Genomic DNA, 27254 nt, shown 5'->3' with positions numbered 1-27254 from the left:
TTTCTGGGGTATCTGAGGAATCCAGCACAACCTTGCTGGTGGTGTCAGTCCTCTACATGCAACTGCATCCCTTGGAAATGACCCTGGAAAACGCCCCACTGAGCCCTCCTGACAGGCTGCATTTTTCAGTGGAGGAGAAAGCCTGTCAGAACTCTTGCCCCCACACTTGTGAAGGACAGTGACCACCAAAAGGCAGTGCCTGACTCCATCCTGGCCTCCAGCAAGGAAGCAAATAGGGAAAAGCAGAAGCTACTCTGAGTTTCCCCTCAGTGCACTCCTTTGTGCCACCTCTGGGAGCACAATCACAGCTCCATGACTGTGGTACAGCCACAGTGGTACCTGCTCTGGATGAGCAGAGACACTGAGATGGGAAAGGCCATAAAAAAATCCTCAGTACCACCTCCACTACAAGGGAAACATGCTCTTAATTGAACTAAGTACCTCTACTGAACAAGGTTACAAAGAGAGCTCACTAATATATATGTATATACACACCAATAGTTACCAGCTTCCAAACCAAAGATATTAAATCCCCTAAGAAAACAAAATAACTGCTGAGTTTTATAAAACCATTCAGAGAAATTGCCAGTGATGCACCTCTCCTACAGAGACAGAGCTGGGGGTGTTCAGCCTGGAGAAGAGAAGGCTCCAGGGAGACCTCAGAGCACCTTCCAGTGCCTAAAGGGGCTCCAGGAGAGCTGGAGAAGGACTTTGGACAAGAGATGGAGTGACAGGACAAGGGGGAATGGCTTCAAAGTGACAGAGAGTAGGTTTAGGTTAGATATGGAGAAGGAATTGTTCCCTGTGAGGGTGGGGAGGGCCTGGCACAGGTTGCCCAGAGAAGCTGTGGCTGCCCCTGGATCCCTGGAAGTGTCCAAGGCCAGGTTGGACAGGGCTTGGAGCAACCTGGGCTGGTGGAAGGTGTCCCTGCCCATGGCAGGGGGTGAGACTGAACGAGCTTTTAAGTCCCTTCCCACCCAAACCATTCCATGACTCTGTGCCTCTGTAAGACACACAGTCACTGTGGCAGCAGAGGAACCTCTTAAAACTGTGTTGCATCCTTCCTTTCACTGGCTGAAATTACAGGGATTAGGATTTCCAAGGGACCTAATCTGTACCTGAACCTAAATGTGCCCTCTCTGCCTGTTCTCTTGCTTAACTTTTAGCTGGTGGTACCACTCAGAGCAGGCTAGAGACAACCCCAAACCAGTGTGTTCCCTTATCCTGGCAAATCCTTGCCACCACCAGCCTCCTGACGCTGGAGGGTCTCTCTGTCCTCTCCAACCACCATCTCAGTGTGACAGGCCTGCAAAGGTCTGTCTGAAGAAGCCTCAGCAGCTCCAGGATGTTTGTCAGACAGAAGTTGCCACAGAAACTGCCACTGTCACTCATCTGGAGGCCCCTGCTCACTCACAGCGTGGTGGGTGTTTGTGTTCTCTGCTTAATTGGCTTCAATGGTCCCTGCAATGAAGGATTTTCATCCCTTCATCCTTATTTTCCACACACAGGAGACCTGCCTGGAGTTTTAATTCAACAGCTCTCCAGACTAAAGCAGGTTACCTTCTCCTAGTTGTTGTAAACCACAAAAAGGTAACCTAGAAGCATTGAAAGAGGTCTAAATTGAAATTACTCTAAACCCCTGATTTTAAGGTTTCAGTGAAAACTCACACTGGGTTTAAATTAATGAAAAGAGTCAATCTGCCCCCCCAACTTGTAAACTGTACAACTTGTAAACATTACATGAAGGATATTGGGGTAAAAAGAGTCAAATATTTAATGCATCCATTCTAACCAATAACACAAACAGGAAGACTTAGAATCACAGAATTATTTAGGTTGGAAAAGACCTCCGAGACCATTGAGTCCAACCAACCACCACCTTATCAACTTATAAACTCCTCCCCCTGAAATTAAAAGGAATTCTAAGACACAACTTGCAAACTGACTGTGGGCAAGACCAGGAAACCTGACAATTAGGAAGGTGGTTCAGGTCACCTGGAACGCCACAGCCTTTCCTAAACAGTTCTTTGCATGCAACCAGGGGTACCATCAACCACTGAAAATTCAGTTTAAGGCCTGCCCTCCCAGATGACACCTCCAGCTCTGGCACTGTCAGATTGAGAGTGCCAGCTGGCAACATTTCATCTGGAAGATCGTGCACACCACAGCCAGTTCTCAAGTTAACATCAGGTTGTGTGTGCACAGGATGGAGGGAACTGCAAGGCAGCTGGAAGTTCTCCTGACTTGCCCCAACAGGCCTGTATTTAAAGGCTGCCTGAATAACTCTGATGCTGTGGTTAGCTGCTGCTCCAGTGAAGCCTCCATCCTGATGGGATCTGATGGCTGTATTGTTTACCCAGTCACGCTGGATCCACTCCAGAATTTCATGCACTCTGTTCAGAATTACCTAAGTTGAAGCTTGCTGTAATCACATCTGCTTTAGCCTACAGCTGTGTCTTACCAGCTTGATTAAAAGAAGGAAAACAAAGCCCCAGTGAAAACTAAAGCCATGGGTAGAGCTCACCTTTAAAATATTCCCCACTCATCGTTCCTGTGCTGCCCAGCAGAAGGCTTTGCTCATTTTAATAGGGTGGGTTTTAAGGCAGGACTTCATTTCCTAGTGATAAGCAACAACCAACTTAGTCAATATCCAAACAGAGAAACTCAAAACAACATAACCAGAATAGCTCATCTTGTTTGATGAAAAAAGAAAAATAAAACAAAACGAAAAAACAAACAAACAAAAAACGAAACAAGCAAAAAAAAAACAAGCAAAAAAACCAACCAAACAAAAAAAGGCAGCATTAGTTCCCACATCAAAACATGAAACTTAAAAATGTATCACTTCTAGCACGTGCCATGTTTTGGGATTGGCAGAATAAAATTTATCAAAGAGGATACAGGATTTGCCCTTGTGATCCCCCACAAATTAGGAAAAGTAACACAAAGCAAATGAAAATAAGGGAAGACTTTGCAGAAGACATTTTTGGGTTCTTGGGCAGTGAGAGTCCTTACTTCCTTTCATTTGGTTGCCACAAACTTTTCCTTGTAACTGTCAAGCTTAAAAGGAAAGGAACAAGGAGAAAGGCTGCTATGTCCCATGATTAGTGAGATGTATTGACACTATTGACATTTCTGAATAGAAACATCTGGAATGTCCAGTTATGATAACATGCAATTCCCAAACGTGGCATTCCCAGCACCCAGCCAGCCTTGGGAACTTCACCAAAACCCAGTGAGCCTTTTAAAGAGTGTCTGTACCCATAGGGCTGTGCATAGATACAACCTGCACTGACACACCTACACACACAGTCAACCTACTGGGAATCCCAGAATGGTTTGGGTTGGAAGGGATCTTAAAGACCATCCTGTTCCACCCCCTGCCATGGGCAGGGACACCTCCCACCAGCCCAGGTTGCTCCAAGCCCTGTCCAACCTGGCCTTGGACACTTCCAGGGATCCAGGGGCAGCCACAGCTTTTCTGGGCAACCTGTGCCAGGGCCTCCCCACCCTCACAGGGAACAATTCCTTCCCAATATCCCATCTATCCCTGCCCTCTGGCAGTGGGAAGCCATTCCCTGTGTCCTGTCCCTCCATCCCTTGTCTCCAGTCCCTCTCCAGCTCTCCTGGAGCCCCTTTAGGCCCTGGAAGGTGCTCTGAGGTCTCCCTGGAGCTTCTCTTCTCCAGGTGAACCCCCCCAGCTCTCCCAGCCTGGCTCCAGGGCAGAGGGGCTCCAGCTCTGTAATCCTGGTGGCCTCCTCTGGACCTGCTCCAGCAGCTCCACATCTTTCTTGTGCTGAGGACCCCAGACCTGGACACAGAACTCCAAAAACTGCCCAAACCTAAAGCATTCCTGAAGCTCCTGCAGATCAACCAGGCTTAACAAGAATAAGCCAGGGGAAAAAAAAAAAAACACAAAAACAAACAACCAGGAATTTTTTTTTTGTGTAGCTTCCAGAACCTTAATCCCCTGGGATGCTTGTGCATATGAAGAACAGGCAACATTCTCTTCATCCTTCTAAAAACACTCCGAGGAAGTCACAAATCATCGAGCAAACATCTTCAAACCTTGCACAAGATTTCTAATCCTAATACAATCGATGACTCACGATTTGTAGCCTCAGTAAGTGAAACTGCTGACATCAAAATCAGTGCCAAGGGTGAGCTGGCATGATAATTATGCACACTTACTTTCAGCTAGCCAAATGCCTCCCAAAAATAGAACCAGAGATATGAGGTCTAATTAGAAGTGTCTGAATTACCAGGGTTCCTATATTTAAAAAAATAATAATTAAAAAAAAAAAGCTATTGGTGAGATCTCAGCAGATGGTTTCCATTTTCCATCCCACTACAAGTATTCCAGTAAAATATTCAGGGTATTAACACTGAGTTTAATGCCTGGCCCCGTGAAGAACTTCCTACCTGGCAGTTTTGTCTTTTGTTCAGAGTGAAAGATTTACAACAAATTAATTAGTTTTTGGGAGAAGATGTTTTAGGTGCACTGCAATGAATGCATCTCCCAGCCAGCATTCTGCACTGAGAGGTTTTGGAGCACAATCCAGTGTGGTAATGAACAATTAATTAGCATGCATTTGTAAATGCTAAAATTCAGGGCTGGCCAGATTAAACCTAACCACCCCTGTGCAGCACTGGCTTACCTCCTACACTACAAAAAGAATCCTGAGAAAGTGCAGAATTGTATGTGAAATCAGCAGCTACAGAGAGAAATATTTTGGAGTCAACACAAGTCCAAACTAACTCCTTCAATCCAAACTAACTCCTTGTGCCCCTGCTTTGCAGCCTTCTGCACTGGAGATGCTGAATTTAATCTCCCTAATTTCCTTAGATCCCTGGGGTTTCTGCTTCCAGGAGTCCACATCCCCTCTGCTACTGCCTTTCTGACTTGGGCACCAATTAAGACAGGCTCACAATGACTGGGAATCAGCTGGCATTCTCCTTGCTTCTTGTAGCATCTCAGGATACTCCAGGATGAGCCACAGGCACATCATCCCTCCAGTACCTCACATGAAGGCTGGAGAGGGGCTTTTCACAAGGGCATGTAGTGACAGGACAAGGGGGAATGGCCTTAAACTGAAGGAGGGCAGGTTTGGAGTAGATGTTAGGAAGAAATCCTTCCCTGTGAAGGTGGTGAGGCCCTGGCACAGGTTGTCCAGAGAAGCTGTGGATTCCTAGAAACATCCAAGGCCAGGACAGACAGGCTTGGAGCAATCTGGGTCAGTGGAAGTTGTCCCAGCCCATGGCAGGGGGGTGGAACGAGATGAGCTTTAAGGTCCCTTCCAACCCAAACCACTCTGTGACTCCACTGCACTGTTGATAAAAGTGCTGGAACAGAGCCAAAGTCTATTCAGTGAGCTCTGCCCACCAACACACCTCCACTTTCCTTTGCCAAATCCTGGTAACACCCAGGTCCACACACAGAGCCACCACAGACTCGTGTGATGCTCACATTTTGTTTCACGTGTTGATGGGAACCCAAGGTCCTCGGACACCAGGGACTGAGAGGCAGCAGTCTGGAGGCTACAACAGTTCAATTCCTCAACAAATGATGAAAACTATGAAGTTGAAAGCAGTAAAAGCTGTCAGTCAGCACGACAGCCTTCAACAGCAGAGCTCCCTTCAGAGATCCAGCTCTTATTTCAGGAGAAGCACCTGAAAAACCACCCAGGACCCATCCCCAGACACCTGGGTGCACAGCTTTGTCTGAGACACAGACAGCAAGACATAAAAAGGGAAGAACAAAACCTTTCATTTCCTAAAGGTACTTGTTAACAGCAGCCACTGTGCAAAACTCAGCTCAGTTCTTCAGGCCCTCCAAACCTCAGCAAGCCACTTGATTTAAGGCTTCCTCAGAGATCACTGTTCCCTGCAGCCTAAAATATCACCACCTTCAAAAAAAAAAAAATCCTCATAAAGTGCTAAAACTTAGTCAAGCCACAGAAAGCAGCCCTTGCACTGCCCTGAAATGAAGCATTTTTGGTAACTGTTCCCACCGAAAGGGAACACTCACTCCAATTTCCCCAAACGGAAAAAAAAAAAAGCAAGGAAAGACATTTTTAGATCATACAAAAATACAAAGAACTGATATAACCAACAAGGAAGTGTGGTTTGTGTGCACCACTATTAATCTATCTCGACTGAACAATATATATATATATTTTTTTTTTTTTATTTCACTCTTCCGCCTCCACTTTTTGTTTGCTGTTGAGGACAGATAAGTGCTCCTGGCAGTATCTTGGCACAGGCACTTCACTAAACAGTAACTCTTGTAATAGCAAAAAGTCTTAGTCCCTCAGCCTTTGAGAATTTAGCTTTGGGCCCTTAAGACTGAAAGATCTCTAATTCCAGGTTCGTGTTGGGAAAACAAGTATTTACAGAACGACAATAAGCATTTCCTCTGTAGAAAGGGGTAAGCCAATCAATGAGGTATTTTGAAATTCTGATTAAATTCTGTAGGCTCCTGGTTATGAAGGCAAATAAGAGCCAAGACAAAGAATCCCAGTGCTGGGGACCCAACTGGAAGTACAGGTGGGTGAGTGAGATACAGAGGGAGGCCCATGGTCAGGGTGAAAGGCTGGTGCTGGACATTCCTTAATAACTGGATATAAAAAGTAGTTTTGCTACCAGCTGGCATTTAGGAGAAGCACGTTCAGCACACAGACAGAAACATGAACCATCGTTTTGACACCAAAAGCTGATTAAACTTCCCAGCTACGGAAAGCTCTGGCTCCCTTCCAGGGGAAGGTGTCCCTGCCCACGGCAGGGGTTGGAAAAAGATGGTCTTTCAAATCCTTTCCAACCCAAGCCATTCTATGATTTTGCAAATATCGAGTCCTGGTTGCTCAGCACCGACAGCACCAAAATAACCCTGGGAAGGAGGGGCTGCAACAACCACAGGCACCAGCAGCAAACCATTCCCAGAGGAAACGGGGATGGATCAGTCCTGCAAGGCTCTGCTTTAGACCTGAGCACAGAGGGGCCCCAAAAAGCCAAACTGACACTTGCTCAAGTCCCCAGCGTAGGTCTGAGAGCCAGGGAAGCCTCAGTAAACTCCAGCACTCCATAAAGGCAAAAAGATGGACTTGCTGCTGGAGACATCTTCTCTGGACTGGGAATCCAGGAGGGACTGAGGACAGAGGCTGAGATTATGAGGTGGATGGGGAATTCTTGCCTTACCAACACAAAAAAAACCAAAAAAACCCCAATCACCAGCAGCTCACACATCAGGAGTTTCACATGGAAAAGGACAGCAGGGACTCACTCGTTCTAGTAAATATTCAGAATTACAGTGTGTACATTCTCTTTTCAAAGGGATTTTTCAAATCAGTTCACAGCTGTGTCATCTTTTGTACCAGTTTTGTCAGGGCTACTAAATTAGGTTTTTTTATTTACTCTGAAGTGTCTTTTTAGGGAAGATTTAGAACTGTGCCAAGAAATAAAAGTGCTAAATCTTCTCAGACATGAAGGTATCTTAAATAACTGTGTCGCTGTGCCTTTGATCATTTAAGGGTATAAGCTGTTGAGAGAAGTCATAGCCTCTATTAGTTCAGCAGATACTGCACAGACAAAACAGACATCCTTTGATGCTCACTAACCTTGCCTGCCTTTATCAAGTCTGAAATAGAAGCTGTAATTGGCAAACTAAGGACTAATTGAGAGCAATTGCTCCGACTGTAACTTGATTATGTTAATCAAGTAACAGTTTGGGGGGGAAAAAAAAAAAAGCTGGTTGATAGTAATTATCTTTTTCTTCTGCAAGACTAATGCAGGCATCCTCTTCCCCTGTGCTAAACCCTTTTTTACACAGGCATCCACTACCTTTTCCTTCCAACTGACTGAAATACAGCTGTGGCTCCACAGGCAGGATGTGACACAGGCCATGCTCAGGTTTTGGAGGACACAGCCTCTGGACTATAATTTAGCTACTTGTTTTCTAGAAAAAAAAAACTAAAAAAAAAAAAAATCAGCGTCTTTTTCATCCTCACCTTCGGCTGGATTTATTTATGCCCTTATATTTTTCATCCTCACCTTCAGCTGGATTTATTTATTCCCAGTAGCTCTGCAAAACTCAATTCCTTCATTTTTTCGGCTTTCTTGGATAAAGGCAATCACATCCTTTTTTTACTCATTATAGGTGAAGGCTGAGGCAAAATCCAGCCATGAGAAAAGAGCCAATGGAAATTCTGTTACCAGCTTTGAGCAGGATGAGTTGGACAAACTGCTGGATGCGGGATCCTCTGGCTTTGCTGGTGACCAAGTTGTGACAGTACCGTTTTAAAACTAAGGTTCATTTTTCTATGTGCTTTTCCAGGATTCTCTTACCCCAGCTCCACCACGGCTCTGGGAAGGCAGGCATTGCTGCATATTCCTGTAAATATCCAGCACATACTGGTAAACCCTTCTGGGTTTTTTCAGATGCTCAAGTTTTCCATCAATTTTAATAACCAGCATTTTTTCTGCTGACTGCTTCTCACTTCTTCCTCCTATTCCTGAGTTCAGGGATTCCATATTTTATTTCCTCTTTTTCTTTCTGTTGGGACAGCTTTTTTTTTTTTTTTTTGCATGGATAGTTCCTGAATTTTGTAAATTTTTTTTCATTTACCAAAGTTCTCACAAGATAATTACCTAAAACCAGGAGATCACAGTTAGTCAGTGTTGTCTCCTACCAACTTCCTCCCAAACATCACCCGTGCAATTAAAGGCAACTCAATTTAAAATTAATTTCTGCCTAAAACAAACACCTGAATTGCAGCTGAACACATCTCAAACCTCCCAGTGCATTTTTTTCACTGGAGGACATGCTACAAAGCGTGAAGAAGACACAAAGAGATAAGAAGAGGCTCAAAATACCTTCTCACAGCAACACACATCTTGCTGCTTCATTGCAGTCCAAAATAGCCCTTGTGTTTTGATTCAAAGAGCTTCAATCAGCTTAGCCCATCAGTATCATGAGCAGTAATTCTTATTAAACCCCCCTAATAATGTTAATGGGGGGGAAAACACTCCAAGTATAGATTTTCCTAGAGCTAAACATGTAATATTCTGAAGCTGCAAGCGGCGATTGTAACAAAAGAAGGTGAGGTGCCAGAAGTTGCAAAAAGAAAGTGCTAAAGCCCTCAAGACCCCATTAAAATCTCCCCTGGGAATAATTTGCAATCTGCTCTACTTCATGCAGACATTGGATTAAGCATCTGAGTGTAACCCTTAATCCAGGGGTTTATTTCCCCCCGGGTTTCCCTCCCCGTTCCCAGGGATTCGGCGGCAGCGCTTTCTCCACGCCGCCCGCAGCCCCCGGGGCTCTGGAAGGATTTCACTGATCCCAGCAGCACACAAATTTCACATAAGCCTGTGATCCTGCTGGGAGCACCACTCAGCACTGTGCTCTCCCAGGCCAGAGTTTGGACTCTGCAGCCTCTGACAGATGGCAGGTCCTCCCACCCCACTGTCAGCTGGTGCCAAAGCAAGATGACACCCACGTGGCCCTTCCTCTTCCCCTGCCCTCATCTCCAGCCCTTTTCATTTAATACCACACTTACACCCTTTTCTAATCTGCTGTAATTGCCACTGGCTTTAATGCCAGGCAACACCACAATCAATTTTTAGCAGTGTTAGGAAAGATTGGAGTGGTGTTTCCTCATGCTGGCTCCGGGCACGTTGTAACATCCATGTTATAGAGCCTTTTTCATGGATCATATCCTGTTATTACCCTGCAAACCTGCAGCCCTCAAAGATGTTTTCCAAGGAGTCATCAGCTGCATTTCAAAGCAACCAAACAGGGAGTCAGGCCCCTCAAAAATAACAATTTGTTATTACTCATCACCCCGGGAGATGATGAGCTCTGGGCTCGTGAAAGCTGATCCTTGTCTTCCACTTCCCTCTTTCCTGACGCTGCTTTAGGTGAGGGAGACCAAACCTGCAGACGTGTGACAGGCACTGGGATTGCTGCAACTGAGAGGGAGAACCACAACAACAGAGCTCAGAAGATACACACAGGAGTGCGTGTGCTAAATCATATTGCAAAAAAAACCCAGAACAAACCAAAAAAAAAACCAACCACACACACAAAAAAACCCAAATCCAACAAAAAAGGGAGAAGTGAGTACAGGGGAGAACTTCAGAGTCAAAACTGGAACTGGAAACAGAGTGCATCAACTTTTCTGTAGCTGTCTATTGTTCTGGAGTGTGACTCAGCAAAACAAAGGCTTTTGTCTCCATGCAGGAACAGAGTCCATATTGCAGAGGAAGTGGCACAAATCCTGCCTGGAATGGGACTGTGGTTCCATTTGTTCTATGGGGATGCTCCACAGAGAGTCCCCACCTTTATAGGGACTGCAAATCATGACCCTGTTCCACACGAACTGATGAGATCAGGGTAAGACTCTGGTTTTCCTGGAGAAGCAGTGGAAAAGGAGAAATTTGTAGGAAAAAACCCACAGGAGTGAGATGGTAATTCAGTTTTGTACTTCCATGTAATAAATCTGAAAATATCAGTATTTACAAACTGAAATAGGACACAGGTACATGACAAAGTCATGATCCAACACTTACAATCCCCACCAAAAAAGTCAGCAGGTTTAAGACTAACATCTATATTTGAAATACTCGTACTTCCCTTTTTATACCAGATCTGTCACGTGTAAATGCTACAGGAGGCTGAAAGGGGAAGAGGGACAAATAGTTTTTAAATCATCGATTACAAAAAAAATAAATTGCTTTAACAGTACCAAGAGATGCTATTAATCCCTTGGATGTGATCAGACCAAGAGGCTGTAGTTTATTAACATTTTGAAGTTAAACATCACGTAGTAGGAAAAAAACAAGCAATATGTTCATTCAAGGACAGATTTTTCTGTTCATGCACACATCACAATATCTGTGTTTGGACTAGTCCCTGTCACTCTTCCTCTCCAAGCATTCCCATATCATCAATCATCAGTGAGTTTTCTGATGAAAATCCATTATTCTACACCCAGAAACCACGTGCTGCCATGCAAAGCAGCAAACTCGAGAAGTGCGTGGTTTTTTTACTACCTAAAAGTTAATTTTCTTTGTTTTTAGTTTATCCTCAGTTGGATAAAATAAAGCTCCACCTACTTCCATGCACTTTCTCTGTTTTTCTTGAAATTGTGAGTGCACATATTCACTTGCAGAGTGAGTGAGTGGGAGGGTGGGACACGAGTAAACCCCGTCTGTGAACGTCACAGCTGTGAAACACATTCTAAATAAAACCAAATGCTCTTAGAAGAAAGTTTCATCTCTCCCCTTCTGCTGCAGGATGGGACAGGCCCCAGTGCAGGAGTGAGGACTGCAAATACATGTACAGAAAGCTCTGCTGAGAAACTGATAAAAACCACATTAATTTCTCTTTCTTTCTTAATTTTAAGGATTCTATGATTTGGCTCTCTTATTTTCTCCCTTGACACAGTTGTGAATTGGTCCCTGTGATGTTTTAGCGTCTAACACTTCAATGATTTTTCAGAGCACACACCTCATGATGATGGGGGCAAAAAGAAATATCGAGCCACCGTTCGAGTAAAAATAACTTAATTAATAATAGATTTAATCTAGAGCTGGTTAGAAAGGTCTGTAGTTTGTCCTACCAGGTAAAACTTTAATGATGCACTGTGCAGCACTCCCCAGCTATGAAAGCAAAGGAGCCTTTTGGTTACTTCTCTGCAACATTTTGCAAAATATGGCTCTGACACGCCATGGCAATAAGTTTCTTTTACTGAAACCATGTTCTTCTTTTTCCTTCCTTATTTTCTGCTAAAATACGTACTTTGGTGACAAAGGAAGGCCAGCACAGAACGTGGTGAACAGAGATAAACTACCTCATTTCTCTCTCATATCATGACTTCTTTTAGTGATCTAAAACACACCAAAGGGGAAGTACCACAACTTTTCTCAGTGGAATCTGAACCTATTTCATTTCTAGTTCTGGGTTATGCAATGACCTCTCCCAAAAGCAGTTTTCTTTCCCTGGCTGGTGTTGGGTATTATGCAGACACAAAGCCCACAGAAAGTTCCCATAATGGCATTTTTCTCCTCTCCTTTGGTGTCTCACTTGCTGTTCACGCTGCTCTTAACAAAAGGGCCAAAACCAAAAGCAGCACTTTCCAATGCTGCAGTTCTGTAAGAAGGGGAAAATTAATATTTGGAAAGCAAACCAGCAAACCTGAAGAGTCAGGTTATTCTAAGGTGGGAGAAGGAGAGAGGAAAATACCTCAGGGACTCTGACAACAAACAGTGGCAGCATTATATAGGGGGAAATGCTTCTGGAGATTAATACAAATATTTTTTGCTTGTTTTTTAAAGCAGCTTCCTTGCCTGGTATTCAGATATACCTAAAATATAACCACCACCAGAAGGGAGAGTGAGATGGTTAAAAAAATAAAATAAAATTAAAGCTGTGTAAATTTGTAATATGTGGCTTCAACTGGATCACATGTTCTGGAGGTCTCATCTGGTTTTTCTTTTGTTTTATCCCACATTCTTTCCTTTTGCATCCTGTCTCTCACCTCACAACTTTACAAAGGATTTAGACATGCAGAGCACGTGTTCTGAAAGCACAGATAAATTAAACAAGAGTGTACCTGAATGCAAATGGCCTCTCTCTGCCATAATTTATCCAACTTTTCTAAATTAGGCAGTGCAGTCAAGTATGCAACTTAAAAACCTGATTCTCCAGTCACTTTTTTTTAAACTTGTAAGAAGGTCTCTGCTAGCAAATACTACTGCTCAAAATGTGACACAGTGGAGGGAAAAAAAAATAATGGTTCCTTCAAAGTTATTGACAGATCAGCTGCAACCTACCAGAGGCTGGAAAAAAATACCAGATGGGATTAAAAAAAAAAAAAGGGAAAAAAAAATCCTTGCTATTAGTACATCATACCAAATGCTGTATTCAAAAGTCAAACTCTCCCCTCCTCCTGCTACAAGAAACCATTCCTTGGGAAATTGTTTATGCCTTTATCAGTGGTGAGTATAGACCCTAAAAGCTAAATCTGACAAAGACAAAAAAAAAAAAAACAACAAAAAAACCACAAAGCAAAAATACTGATGTCATAAAATGCTGCCCAGATTTATCTGCCTTGCAAATTCCATTAAAAAAAAAAATACAGATACTCAGTGAAAATTGAACCTTAACCTCCCCACACTGTTATTAATGCCCAGTACCTTGATATTTGACTTTACAGTAAAATTGAAGTACTGCTGGGATGACACAAAAGTGGGGAGATAAGATTTATGGCTAAAGGCAACACGACAGAAAGGAACAAAACTAAGCCAAATATCAATGTCTCTCAATGCCTACAAACACACACAGACCAGCAGCAGAGTTTCACTGCCAGAATATTTATGAAGGCTTAAAAAACACAAAGCCAAACCCCTTAAAACCAGCATGGATATAAACCCCAGCAAACCACCAGAAAATCCCACTGAGATTGGTCCCAAAAGCAAGGCCACCACACGTTCCTGAGCACCTACAGGACACAAAAGCCATTTTCCCTAACAAACCTCCAGCTGAAGCTGCTCCCAGACTTCTTCCCCACGGGATTGCTACGGCATTTTACCACCTCCTAAGGGCTTAAAAAATCCAAAGAACTGATTTGTTTTCCAAATACCTGATGGTGTTTTGGTAGCTAAAGCAGCAAACACGGCACCAGACAGGGGAGAGATGGAAAATAAAAAAATCCCACATACTAAAGAACCCAGGGGCAAAAACTTGGAGGAGTTGGGAGTTTAGGAAGTTGCCATAGTTGTGACCTTCCCTGGTATTTTAAGCAGGACACAAACTGAGACTAGAATGCCCTCCTGGAAGCACTCTGGCAGCACCACAGATATGTGATTTCTGAGTTTACCTCTTCCCAAGTGTGCTGATGCTGATGGTGCCAGGAGCCTGCAGCACAAGCAGGAGGCAAACAGACTCACACTGACATCTAAAGGTATCTGTGATGTGATGCCTTACGAGTGTCTGCAAAAGGGACCAGCACCCCATAGAGTGCTAACAACACAAAGATGAAGAAATGTCAATTTTCATACCCAGAAGAAGACAAGTTTTCCCTCTCACTCACACGTGATACACTTACAGAAGTTTAAGACTCCATAAAGAGATGATGGCCTGTAAATTAAAAGGAATGCTGACATACAAAATATTAAGAGTTACCAGAAATGTGTATTTCTGCAGTTTAAGTCAGGACTGACTTACTAAATGACATGAGCTGAAATACAAGTACAGGAAAGGACACCCTAGGACCAGGAATTTCAATTTAGTCACTACTTAATTCTTCCAATAAGTGTCCAAGGCCAGGTTGGAGGGGGATTGGAGCAACCTGGGCTAGTGGAAGGTGTCCCTGCCCATGGCAGGGCATTGGAACTAGGTGACCTTTAAAGTCCCTTCCAACCCAAACCACTTTATGATCCTTTGCAGACAAATCCCAAATTTGAGGCAAATTTCCTTGTTTCTGTGAGAATCACGTGGCATTTTCGTCAGAGTGGAAAATTAAGCTCTTACTCAGGCAATTCTATCTCAGGGAAATGACCCATCTTTTCAATGGAGTTGGGCACAAATTCAGCCATCTGAAAACAAGTGATCCTTTCGAAGTTAGTGGGTTTTTTGCTGCTTCTAAGTTGGCTTTGAGCATCATACACATTAGAAAATGTGAATTCTGGTTTCAAGGCTTGCTCTTGCAACCAGCATGCCTTAATTCAGACTGGATGAAAGCATTTCTCATCAGTGTTCCAAAATACAGCTCCTACTGTGCCAGAGGGAAAAGGATATGCAAACACCCAGCAAACCTATTTCTTTTAAGCTTTATAAACTCATACACCACTTTCTTGCTCTGCACTTAACAGTCTGCAAGACACTTAAACCACTTGCTGTCTGCACACAGTTCATTGAGTAAAATTTACTTTCCTAAATTTCCATAGGCATCTTCCCTGCTCTCCCTGAAGTATAAATCCAATGAGAGGAGAGCAATAAATCCTTCTTTATGCAGAGGGATACACTTATCCTCTCACACCTGTCTTTACAGAGTTGCACCACTCGGCCACATTTCAGTACAGCTGTATTTTTAAAGTATGACTTTGGGAATAGAAATGGAAGTTACTGGTGCTCCAGAAAGCCTTGTTTGCATGTCCCCTGTTCTTCTGAATAAATCAAGTGAAAAGATAGCTCTAAATCTTTTAAATCAGGCAATATGTTCTTTACACTTTAAATAATTTGCAACCAAGTCCATTGCTCTAACAGGATCACCCTGACAGCGAACCCTGATGGTGCTGTCCAAACTCAGTCACCACCACCTTAACAACTGCTAATGAGCTGATAAATAGTGTTTTAAATCCAGAGGGGCCACCAAGCTGATCAGAGGAAAGGCCGGGAGAGCTGGGATTCTTCAGCCTGGAGAGGAGAAGCTTTGGGGTGACTGAATTGTAGCCTCCCAGGACCCGAAGGGAGCCTGCAAGAAACATCGAAAGAGAGTTTTCACAAGGGCCTGGAGGGACAGGACAAAGGGGAATGGTTTCCCACTGCCAGAGGGCAGGGTTAGATGGGATATTGGGAAGAAATTCTTCCCTGTGAGGGTGGGGAGGCCCTGGCACAGGTTGCCCAGAGAAGCTGTGGCTGCCCCTGGATCCCTGGAAGTGTCCAAGGCCAGGCTGGACGGGGCTTGGAGCACCCTGGGCTAGTGGAAGGTGTCCTTGTCCACGGCAGGGGGGTTAGAAGTACATGATTTTTAAGATCCTTTCCACTGCAAACCATTCTGGGATTCTGTGATTTTATAATTATCAGTAACTCCTGAAATACTGGGTTACAAAGCCAGATTCTGCCTTGAAATGAGGTGAGAACTACACCAGTCACTGGACAAAGTTTATCAGGGCTTTCTCTTTTTTAAAGAACAATTTCAATGCTTTGAGTATCTCTGGAAAGGTGGGTGTAGCAGGGAAATCAAACCCTAAGGAACAGCGAGGCAGCTAACAATAAACTCAGGCTTCCAAGCAGCACAGGTAAATCCAAACCACCACCCAGCTGCAGTATTAACAGCACATGTTTATACTGCATGGAAATTAATAATAATAATAATAATTAATAATTATAGAAATTATAGAAGGAAAAGGTCACTGCTCTCAGTGTCTGACAACAAAAGCCACTGCCAATTTTGTCTGGTCTCTTCTCCTCCTACACCCCCCAACCTCATTTCAGCTGCCACGCAGGCAAGAGGATTAAGGAACTGACCCAGGCTTTAATCTGGTAAAGGAACAAAGATCCATGAGAGAGGGGACAGGGAAAACATGCCTGGATCACAGGCAGCTTCCACTGACCCGACTGCACGTTCCTCAGCAGAGAGGGGATTCCCATCCCTCTCAGGTTTGCTCAGCTCTGGAGCCCACACAGACCAAACCAACACAAACCTTGTCAGACAGGGGATTGTTTGGTTTTTTTTCCCCTCCCTAATGTTAGTTTTCAGCCACATCAGTGAGCTGACCCATCTGAGACCTTCCTTTATTGTGCCAAATAAAAAAACCTTGACCTTCTCCACCATCTCACCTGATGGCACAGGGAAAGGAGCACAACTTGGTTTCTACAGAAGGTGTCTGAGGGTTATCCCTGGGTTTTTTTTAATACAAGAGCAGGCCATGCAATCTTGGCAGTCATGATGCCAAGTGCAGAAAGCTGACAGCAAGCTCAATGCAAATTTTAGGCTTGACTCAATGCAGCCAAAACCTCATTAGGTTTAAAATTAACGTTTTTTTTTCTTCCTGCTCTAATCCAGATGCGGACTGCAAAAAGGACTTGGAAGTTTGCAGACGTATCCTTGGGAGGTAAAGATAATCTTTATAAAGAATGGTCTCAATTACAGTGATGTGAGGGGCCAGCAACTATTAAAAATCCCTCTAGAAGTCCACAAACCCCCCCATCCAGTCCAGAGGCACTGCCTAAGCTGGGAGAATACATTTAAAGATCGTGTTCCAGTGAAGACTTCTGTCTGCTTATTTGATTGCAGCACCAACTCAAAAATAAATAAATCCCAAAGCAAGCAATTAAGACAGCTTGCAGACCTGCACCTGGCTTTTCAAAGGTTTTCAACCCTAGAAAAGCCATAGTTGGAGTCGCAGATTTCACATCAAAACAGAGGCTGTGAAGCCCAAGTCAGCCCTGCACGCTTCTCTCCCAGGTATGCTGGGCAGGTGTGGGAACAGGAAAGGTGGGAGAGCTTTTCCAAACACATTTCCACCACCCCAAAACAACCAAGTGGAAAACGTCAGACGAAGGATTTTACTCCAAGGCAGAAGTGACACGCACATTATCACTGCTCCCCAAAATCAAAAGCATCTCAGATTCAGGATCTACGAATTCAAGGCTGAAAATAAAGCCCTCACTGGACTTACTGAATTCAGTGCACATCCAAGCTCCCTACAACACAGAACACATTAAACACACAAGACACAAATAAAGAAGTTTCAGAATTGCTCAGTTTGGTCACATTTTTTTGGCAGGGAACTTTTTTTTTCCTCTCCCCCTTTAGTCTCATGGCAAAGAGCAGCTTCGCAAAAGATTTTTCCATCTAAACAGAGAGAACCAAAGACTGGGACAAACTGAGAGGTATCTGTGTTTATTGTTGAGATAAACAAATTTCAGAGCATTTGTTTGTTCTGTTCCAAGTATGTCCTGTGCTCAAATACCATCACCTTTTATTATCTAGAAGAAAAACCCCAATGAGTGCATAGGCACAGGGGCTGGTGTTTAGCTGATCCAGTATATCTGTGGTCCCATCCTCTGTTTTGAGATACAGTACTGGAATGACACAAAACAATCATTAAATAAAGATCTGTGATCAAGTCCCCAGGTATTGAAGCTCTTTGCCAAACCAGCACAGGCTGCATGACAGGAAGAGAAGCGTGTCCAGGTTAAATTAACTACAAACAGCCAGATCAGGTGGACTTAAACACGTCAACACACAAAAGCAGCACTGTCCCACACGTCAGAAATAACTTTTTTTTTTTGTTTCTTTAAACCAGTTTGGCTAAATCAGCACAATCTGCTGCCAGTTTACTGTGCAGGTGCTCTGAGTCTCTCCTGGGACTGCACAGGAAACCTAAGCTTAGAACTCAAACCACAGAATCACGAGCGTGGCCTCGCTCAGACGGTTCAGCCACTCACACAGCCCCTGTGCTGCTCTCCTGCCCCTGCCCAAAGAGCACAGTGTGCCAGCCAGCCTGCAGGCCACATGGGGAACCCAGGATCACACCACTGAGCCTGCTAAAAATAACACACCCCCCCCGCCGTTTTTGGGGGGACACCACGTTCCCATGGCCCCACAGAGAGCTGTGCTGAGCCTCGCTGGAGGTGGAGCAGCACCAGGACCAGGGGCTGATGGAAGAAATGCTTCTGACACGTTGCCAGGCACTAAAAAGTGGTGCTGTGATGGACTGAGACTCGCCTACCCCTGCATGGGTTTTTTTTAAGAGCTGCCACACTGGTCTGGGCAGAGGATGTAACGTGGGTCCCCCTGCCCCACTCCCTCCAAGTCTTGCTTTTTTGCTTCAGTTTTACCCTGAGATCTGTCAAATCAGAGTTTCAGCTCTCCACCAAAGGCAGGCAGCCTCCACAGACAACACTCAAATGCAAAGCAGCCCTTTATCTAATACATATTCTGTTTCACTCTCCTTTTCAAACCTCTCCTGCTTGCAGGCACAGGGTTTAACCCTCACACTTCCCAAAGAGGGTCACTGGGATCACTGTGGTACATATTTGACTTTTGAGAGGGTTTCAAGGTGCTTTAACTAACAATTGCAGAACAAGTCCATTATAAGCACTCTAAAGAAACACCCAAAAACACTGAGTCAAACACACACTTGAGTATACACACATCCTACTCTGACTTTTCTCCCTGCCGTGCAATTCCAGCTCCAGCAGCCTTTATTTTTAGAAGTGCTCCCCAAGAGAGGCTTTACCCAAGCAGCAGCAGGCAGAGAACACGCAAGAGCTCTGCCTGCTTTGAAGGTTGACGTTGCTTCAGCAGCAGCTGCTCCTCCTTAGACACTCCTCTGCTTCCCAGAGGTTCAGTCCCACCTTCTCCTCGCTGCCTTGTCACACCATTCCACCAGCAAATCCAACTCCTTGACAAACAAATAACAACCTCCCAGAGGAGGGCCACGGGATGATCAGAGGGCTGGAGCAGCTCTGCTGGGAGGAAAGGCTGGGAGAGTTGGGATTGTTCAGCCTGGAGAGGAGAAGCTTTGGGGTGACCCAATTGTGGCCTTTTAGTGCCTTAAGGGGACGAGAAGAAAGATGGAGAGAGACTATTTCCAAGGGCCTGGAGGGACAGGACAAGGGGGAATGGTTTCACACTGACAGAAGGCTGAGTTAGATGGGATATTGGGAAGGAATTGTTCCCTGTCAGGGTGGTGAGGCCCTGGCACAGGTTGCCCAGAGAAGCTGTGGCTGCCCCTGGATCCCTGGAAGTGTCCAAGGCCAGGTTGGAGGGGGCTCGGAGCAACCTGGGGGCTAGTGGGAGGTGTCCCTGCCCATGGCAGGGGGGTGGAACGGATGTTTTTTAACATTCCCTCCAACCTAAACCATTCTGGGACATATATATATATACACATATATACATATATATATATCCCTGCTGGATTGGTGAGCCAGATCAACCCCCAGGAGGGTACCAAACACTGCAGTGGCAGGTCAGAGGTGGAGGTGACAGCAGCACTGGGAGGTAGGGCCAGGAACCATTCCCTGAACCCAAAGAGAGCACAGCTCAGCCCAGCTGTCAGCTCACAGCTCAGGGGAGCTGAATCCTGCCCTGTGCACCCTGCAAACACCTCTCCCATGGCCAGGGACAGAGGGTCTCACTGCAGAGAGAGATGCCCCCTGTTATCAAATGAGTGACAGGTTTTAAAAGGACCCAAAATTATAACTACTTGTACTTCCCAGAAAGCACAAATATTTGCATGTTGTGACCTCAGCATTAAGGCCTGATAAGTAACCAACAAATCAGTGTACATGTTTACACTGGACATTCTGGATACGTTAGGTAATGAGAGCTCCGAGCTGGATAAGCCCTGCTCAGATTGCCTGAAACTGGAATTACAAAATTCCGAATTTATCGTCATGCTATCCCAAAATAAACACATTCACTCAGCAAGGACTCGGGACTCATGAAAAATTATCAGAGTTGTGCTTTCCTAATTCACATTATAAAGCCTCCCTATGCAAATACAGTCCTATTTTACTTGTATCTCCTCATCAGCTTGTATTATTTAAAACATGTGGGACATTCACACAGATGGGAAAAAAAAAATAGGTCAGGCTGGAAACAAAAGCCAAGCCATTCTGTTTTATTAGCAGATTAAACATGCAGAACTGTAATTCGAAATTCCAAGGAAAGCGACTTAATGAAAACATTCTGAACGCCCAGATAAAAAAACCAAATTGCAAATTGCTGCAACCTTTAATTGCCGTGTTGCCAAAGGAATTAAAACTGAGAACAGAACCGATAAAAAGGCCTGTCCACCTGGTTTGAAAATGCACAGAAAGAACTGCATTGCTTAGTGACTCTATGGAATCTGGGACATAAATCTAGGAATTTTCTAACATCAGCAGCCAACACAACAGCCCAGTTCCTCTGAAATACTGCAGGACACTGAACATTTGCAAAAATCTACTCCTTTCATTTGCAAAGACCCCCCCTTTTAAATAAATTTATTCCCTTCCTGACGCCAACTTGACATCACAAACCTCAGAAACACTTATTCATTTCCCTTTTATCTTCTGCATAACCACACTATTTGCTACCAAAGTATGTAAAGCCCAAATACAAATCAGTGCACTCGATTTAATTTAGTTATTCAAGCTGAATGTCCTGAACATCATTTGATTGCTGCCACCTATTGTTGTTCCAAACATGTTGCAAGGAGTTAACCCTTTATTCAGCAGCCACTGGAAGTCCTACTGGAAATACTATTTCTGTCTCTGCTATTGCTAAATAGGCAACTGATACGTCTATTTGGCCATGATAAATCTAGAAATTATGAATAAAGGTTGAAAATGAAGGTGGATAGAGATGAATAAATCTAAAAGGATTGGCCTCAGGCAAGTCACTTCCCTTCCTGTCCCCCTAATTTATCAATTAAGAATTTAATCACCCATCAATGCTGGCAAAATTCAAAGAGTACAAACAAACCAAACAAAGGAATGCAAGTAAACAGTACCAGCCATATATATGTATACTATTTATTGTATGTTTATTTTTAAAAATTAAGGTGTGCATACACAGTAACTTCTCCATTAATTTCATATTTGGCTTTTCACTCACAAGAGAAGTAAATCCTGGAACAGCCACTCCTCACACAGTTCATTTAAAATGATAATTCTAGGTTGCCAAAGGCCACTTAATTCTGTCTCCTCATAAATTCAGAGCTTCACATAACGTCCAGGTTCATCCAAAATGTTAAAGAACACAAAAAACTAACCCTCAGCCTTCAGTCTGCAGAGCTTTAAGTATTAAAACAGCAACTCTGCCACTGAACATGAAATTTGAGGAGGCCATTATTTCAAAACCTGAATTCCCTGAATATAATGTAAGTAAGTGAAAATTATTTTCAGAAAACATGGGAGGCAGAAGACCACCTCTAGGCTGGGATTTCCCCTGTCAGGAGTCTTTGCTCTTAACCACAAGAACGAATCTCCCTGAAGGGAAAATAAGGTCCACTGCAAATCAACCATTTTCTTTCTGCAACAGGAGGTTAAAAATGCCCAAACAGAGATGCCACTGGACCCAAAGACATCTGTGAAAGGTAACTCAAAATCCAGTTGCTGGTCATTCCCACACAACTAAATGGAATTCCCAGCACACCCAGGCAGGACACCCTTGTTGAAGCAGCTGACTGCAAATACAGGAGTCCAAATTTCCCAAGATGACTATGAAAACATGGGCATAGGTGTCTAGGGTTGTTTTTTTTTTTTGGAGAAAGATACTGCATGTTTATGGCAATCATCTGTGGGACCAGAGCTTAAAAATATAATATTCAGACAGTCCAATATTCTCAAGGGAGGGGAAGGGAATGACAGGGCAGCCAGCCTGGAGGTTCAAACAGCAAAGTGGTGAATTCCCACCTCTGGGCAGTCATTTGAACTCTCCAGCTCAGCCTCTTTTACACACAAATGCCAAGGGGCAATTCCAATGGTAACTGCTGGATCAAAGCATCTCCTGCTCCCCCCAGCTGCTCCTTTGCGCCTTCTCTTCTTTTACAGCCTTTATCTATACATTAATGCCAACAATCCCTCATCAAAATCCATTTAGAACTTCATTTGGCTCTGAACTGATAGATCCAATTATACTTAAGTGGCTAAAATGGGAGCTGGCACAGGCCCACAGTCAGCAGTGCAGTCTCCAGCGTGCTGCAAAACCGGCGTGAAAAGGCACCTCGGGGAGGAAAAGGGAAAAAAAGACTACAAGGATAGGGAAGATGTTCAGCTAATGCCCCCAGTGAAGAAGCTGTCAAAGCAGGGATGTTGAAGCAGAGTGTGCAGTAAAGGCTAAAAATCAGGACTGCTGGGAATCAGCCAAAGCTCCCCCCTTTAACACTCATCACAAACCACAACAGCAGCCGTGGTTAACGTTATAACGGACTGAACTACAGGCACGCCTCTCATTCAGCTCCAGAGCCTGTCTTCTGTATAATAAGGGCTTTCCAGATGAGCAGTGAGGGCAGCTGTGCTCCCAGTCCAGCCCCCTTCTTGTTAAGCCCCTTGGCTGCAGTGGCAGAGGGGCCACACGTGACCCCGCGCTGGCCAAAGGCTGCTGCTCCAGGAGGGGAATCCCTCCCCTTCCGCCAGCTCTGCACAGCCCTCAGTCCAGCTGCAGCACAATATGATTCCTCTGGCCCCACTGACAGCGAGGGGGACGCCTCCAACAAGGAGCAGGAACCTCCCTCCCCTTCCAGGAGCAGCTGGAATCGCTTTTGTCTCCCGGGAGCGAACACAAACACAAACACGGCTCCTGGGAGAATCACCAGGTTCTGTCCCTGGGTTTGGGAGAGCAGAGCAGACAGCTGAGCAGGGCAGTGCCAGCAGAGAGGGGAGAGAACAACTATTCCTTTCAGCAGCTGTCCACAACAGCCTTAAGCTTAACATCAAATTCCACCTTAAATCCCAAGTGAGGTGGATCCAGGAAAACCCCTGTTCTCTGCAATCAAAAGGAGGTTGAGATTTACAGATCCAGGGATGTGTCCTGACCCTCTCTAAGTCAAAACAGATCTGAAACTACACCCTGTTCAGGCTCTGAAACACCCTCCTTGCATCCTCCTCACCTGTTTTCCCCCTATTTTAGTTCTCAGACTAAAGAAACAGGAGTAAAGATGCCAAGCGCTCCAATGCCAAGGAACTCTGGGGTATGGGGAGTCAGTCCTGCTGCCTGAGACCAAGAATTAACAGTTGGTTGGAAATCTGGAAGCTGGTCTCACACGGAGAACAGGCAGACAGGGGAAGAGAAAGAGAAACAAGGGGAGGAGAAGACAAACTGCTGGATTCCCTCAGATAAAAGGTAATCCCGCAGTTACACAGGAGGTGAAGGATGCTGTGAAAGCATTGGACAGTTCCAGCACTCCCAAGAGTGAAATGAACTGTTCACCTTAATTACATCTTCTGAAGGGGACCTGACCACTTTCTGCACGTGAAAGGATTTAATTATCCCAAGAAAAACCAATTTGCAAAGACATCAGTGCTGACTGAGGAAGGCCTTGAGATGCACAGTAGCAGAACCTCGGGAGGACTGAGAAAACACAACTCCACATTACCTCTTTTTTCTGTTTCCAGGACATTCATGATCAACCAGACCACCTTAGCAAGGACAGGAGGGGCCAGACCCACCACTGCTTTCCCTGGTAAAGGCACAGGGGAAATGAGAGGGCTCATAAAACAGCAAACAGCAGAGAAATCCTGTTCCTACAGAGTATTTACCTATTTAGGCACAGAGCTTAAAGTAAGAGGTTGTAATGAAAATACTTCTCTTTAAAGAAATGCCCAAGAAAACCCTGATCAAGTACCAATTTTCCCCTTGCTGCCCTAAGATGCTGTGCTGCAGCTCAACATGCTGCTGCCATAATCATCTTTTTGCTCATACAGGTCCTGGTTACTAAGCAGCAACTCCAGACAGACCCCTAGACCTCCATCCCTTGCTCCAATATCCTTCAACAGGCAGCTTCCAAACCACACTCACGGATTTAAACACATTAAAATCCAAGATACAGCAGAGCACAAGGAGCCAAGTGTTAAAGTCAGCTCCTCATCATTCCAGCACTGGTGATTCTCCTGCAAACCAGGGCCTGAACTTAACACTTCTTTCTCAGCATGGAGCTGCTCTTTCTAAGCCTCCACGGCACTGAAACACATTCACCCCAAAAAAAAATCACCAAAGGGTAAGTGAGATTTACTCATATTTACTCATATTTGCCATACAAGATGCTAAATTGCCATCTTAGATTGGACACCTGCGATTTTGAGGTGTGAACTTACTGTTTGCAATGTCCCCTTGCAGCTGGAGAATCTGTGGAACGGGAATGGTGAGAATGACTACATCAAACTGTTCCGGTGGCCCCACCTTCCTGGAGACCTCCCACTTCCCATCCCGGAGAGAGATGTGAGTTACATGCTGCTCATACAGGGCATCTGCACCTGCATGGAAAAAGGAGGAGTTAAACCCATGTCCCAGGGAATTCCAGAGAGAAAGTGCAGAGTGGTTTCTCTGGAGCCAGGCTGGGAGAGCTGGGGGGGTTCACCTGGAGAAGAGAAGGCTCCAGGGAGACCTGAGAGTCCCTTCCAGGGCCTAAAGGGGCTCCAGGAGAGCTGGAGAGGGACTGGGGACAAGGGATGAAGGGACAGGACAAGGGGGAATGGCTTCCCACTGCCAGAGGGCAGGGATAGATGGGATATTGGGAAGGAATTGTTCCCTGGGAGGGTGGGGAGGCCCTGGCACAGGTTGCCCAGAGAAGCTGTGGCTGCCCCTGGATCCCTGGAAGTGTCCAAGGCCAGGTTGGATGGGATTTGGAGCAACCTGGGCTAGTGGGAGGTGTCCCTGCCCATGGCAGGGGGTTAGACTGGGTGGGCTTTAAGGTCCCTTCCAACCCAAATCTGTGATTCTAAGATTCTCTAATTCAACTCAGTAAACAGAGGGAGAGGTCCCAGCTGCTCCCTTTGCCAGGTTATTTCCCTGGGCTTTACTGAGCTGAACCAATCCAGAGGGAACTCCAACAAACACAGGAGGTGGCACCGGGTAAGCACTCAAAGCACCCCCCCAGATGCTGAGAAAGACAGCACTGTCCCTGTTAGCAACTGAAGACAGGGACACAGTTAATTATTTGCAAGATTAGTGCCTAAAAAAACCAGCTAATTAAAAAAAATTATAACAATCACACAGAAGGACCAAAGCCTGAGCGCTCTTACAACTCATATTTTTCAATCCAGGCTTAAATTAGTCACTGAAATGCACACCTGGTTCTACCACATGACACCTAATGCAGTAGTTACATGCTTTAAACTTAGTTTAAACCAGCAGGTGATCTCCTCCTCTGGCCTTTTCTAAAGGCTCACATCCTGCATAAGCACTCCTTCCTTCAAAACACAGGCTACAGTTCACCACTGTGCTCCCAGTTACGCAGCAGTTAAGTACCCACTCAGAAAAAAACCACCCAAACGCTCACTTCATTCCAGCTGCAACTCAAATCTCTTCCTAACCGCGATCTCCCACTGAATTATCTTGTCCTATTCGTGCTAGGCCTGACTTTCATATGCTAAAGTCTCCGGTGTAAATATAGGCTTGGCCCCCGAGCCTACAGATGTTCTATTTATATAGGGATTTTTACATGCCAGGCCTGCAGGACTTGGAAACTCACAGAGCTCCCAGACATGTTTATCCATCCGCGCCACTTCCAGGCGTACATAAACAAACAAGGAACTTAAACATCCTCATCAGAAATTTACATTCGAAAGACAGTTCAGGAGTGCCGTCATTAAAACCCTTCATTTCACACAAAGGCATCTAAAAAAAGTTACCTGACTGTTTTAAATAATACTTGACAACCGAGGAGATGCCCTGGGGTGCCACATAATTGCAGGAGCCTTCTCTCACCACCATTCCTTCCACGGGAGCAGTCAGTGGTTTCAAGATGCCGTGAGACAGAAGTTCCTCGTAGAAGCTTTAAGGGAGGAAAAACCACACAGAGGTGAAAACTCGCTCCATTTTCCCACAGTTAAAGTAAAGGCCAGGCTGACGTTCGAGTTTAGAGAACAGCTTTTAGCAAGCGGCGTTTCAAGGCAGGTAATGCACGAACACAGCTGTAAAACAACCAACTACCTCGCTATTGTCCTGTGTCTGGCCTTTCACCTGAGAGCAAGGCTGCCTGCAAGGGGACTGCCGGCGGTGTGACCCGAAGGCACAGGAACAGGCGACAGTTCCTTAAAGCTCCGAGCACCAGCACAAACTGCAGGAGCATCCCAGCCGCCGGACGCGGCTGCCTGAAACGCGCCTTTTCCCGGCTTTCCACGCAAATTTTGCATCTTTTTACATCGCTGCTACACCTCCACCCCCTTCCTCAAGGCACAGCGAGCTACCCCCGGGTCTTTGATCTCAACCCGCGTGGGTTTTCCAGCTTTTATCCTCCCGTTTCTCTCCGCGGTTCCGCTGGCGGGGGAGCGAGGGTTGTCGGGCTGGGGTTAAATTAAACTACGACCCCTGAGCCCGCAGCGAGCCCGAGCAGCCCCAAACCTGCTCCCGAACCTCGGCTTCCCACCTGCGGCGGCGGGGACGGGCGGGATGAGCGGGACCGGGGCGGGATGAGCGGGACGGGGGCGGAATGAGGGAGCGCGGGGAGCGGGCGGGGGCCGGATCCAAAGCGCTGGGGGCGGGATGGGGCGGGACGGGGCGGGTCTCACCTGCGCCGCGGCCCCGCCAGCTCCGTGTCGCAGGTGACGAACTGCGCGCCCAGGTCGGCGCTGCCCAGGTCGGCGCGGGTCGTGCTCATGCGGCCCCCTGCGCGACAGCCAGTCAGACACCGACACGACACACACGACAGGAAACGACATGACACGACATGACACGACACAGGACACGCTCCCCGCCCCGCCGGACCCACCTGCGCCCCGCGCCTTGTCCCAGACGGCGGCGGGTCCCCGCGCCCCCCGCGGCAGCAGCGCCGCGCACGCCCCGCCCGTGAGCCCCGCGCCCACCACCAGCACCCGA

The 27254-nt window shown here is 45.6% G+C and overlaps 1 protein-coding gene across 2 annotated transcripts in view; it reads right to left on the bottom strand.

Moving 5' to 3' along the window:
• RNLS (renalase, FAD dependent amine oxidase) overlaps positions 1-27044 on the bottom strand; it is a 61247-nt gene extending 34203 nt beyond the window's left edge. Inside the window, exons 1-3 of one of the 2 annotated variants that reach the window (XM_027693077.1) lie at positions 26948-27044; positions 26069-26211; positions 24533-24691 (exon numbers count right to left, since the gene is read on the bottom strand). In XM_027693077.1, coding sequence (XP_027548878.1) covers positions 24533-24691; positions 26069-26211; positions 26948-27036 — 391 coding nt within the window. In that variant the 5' untranslated portion in view covers positions 27037-27044. Of the gene's footprint in view, positions 1-24532; positions 24692-26068; positions 26212-26399; positions 26631-26947 lie in introns of those variants that run through there. The other variant, XM_027693076.1, reaches the window with a different exon arrangement.
• Positions 27045-27254: the final 210 nt, after the last annotated feature.

This window comes from Neopelma chrysocephalum, unplaced genomic scaffold, assembly GCF_003984885.1.
Source record: "Neopelma chrysocephalum unplaced genomic scaffold, ASM398488v2 Primary Assembly neopelma1_89, whole genome shotgun sequence".
In the NCBI taxonomy this organism is placed as follows: Eukaryota; Metazoa; Chordata; class Aves; order Passeriformes; family Pipridae; genus Neopelma; species Neopelma chrysocephalum.
The sequence above is the reverse complement of the archived record's forward strand: the minus strand, read 5'-3'. Positions and strand labels throughout refer to the sequence as shown.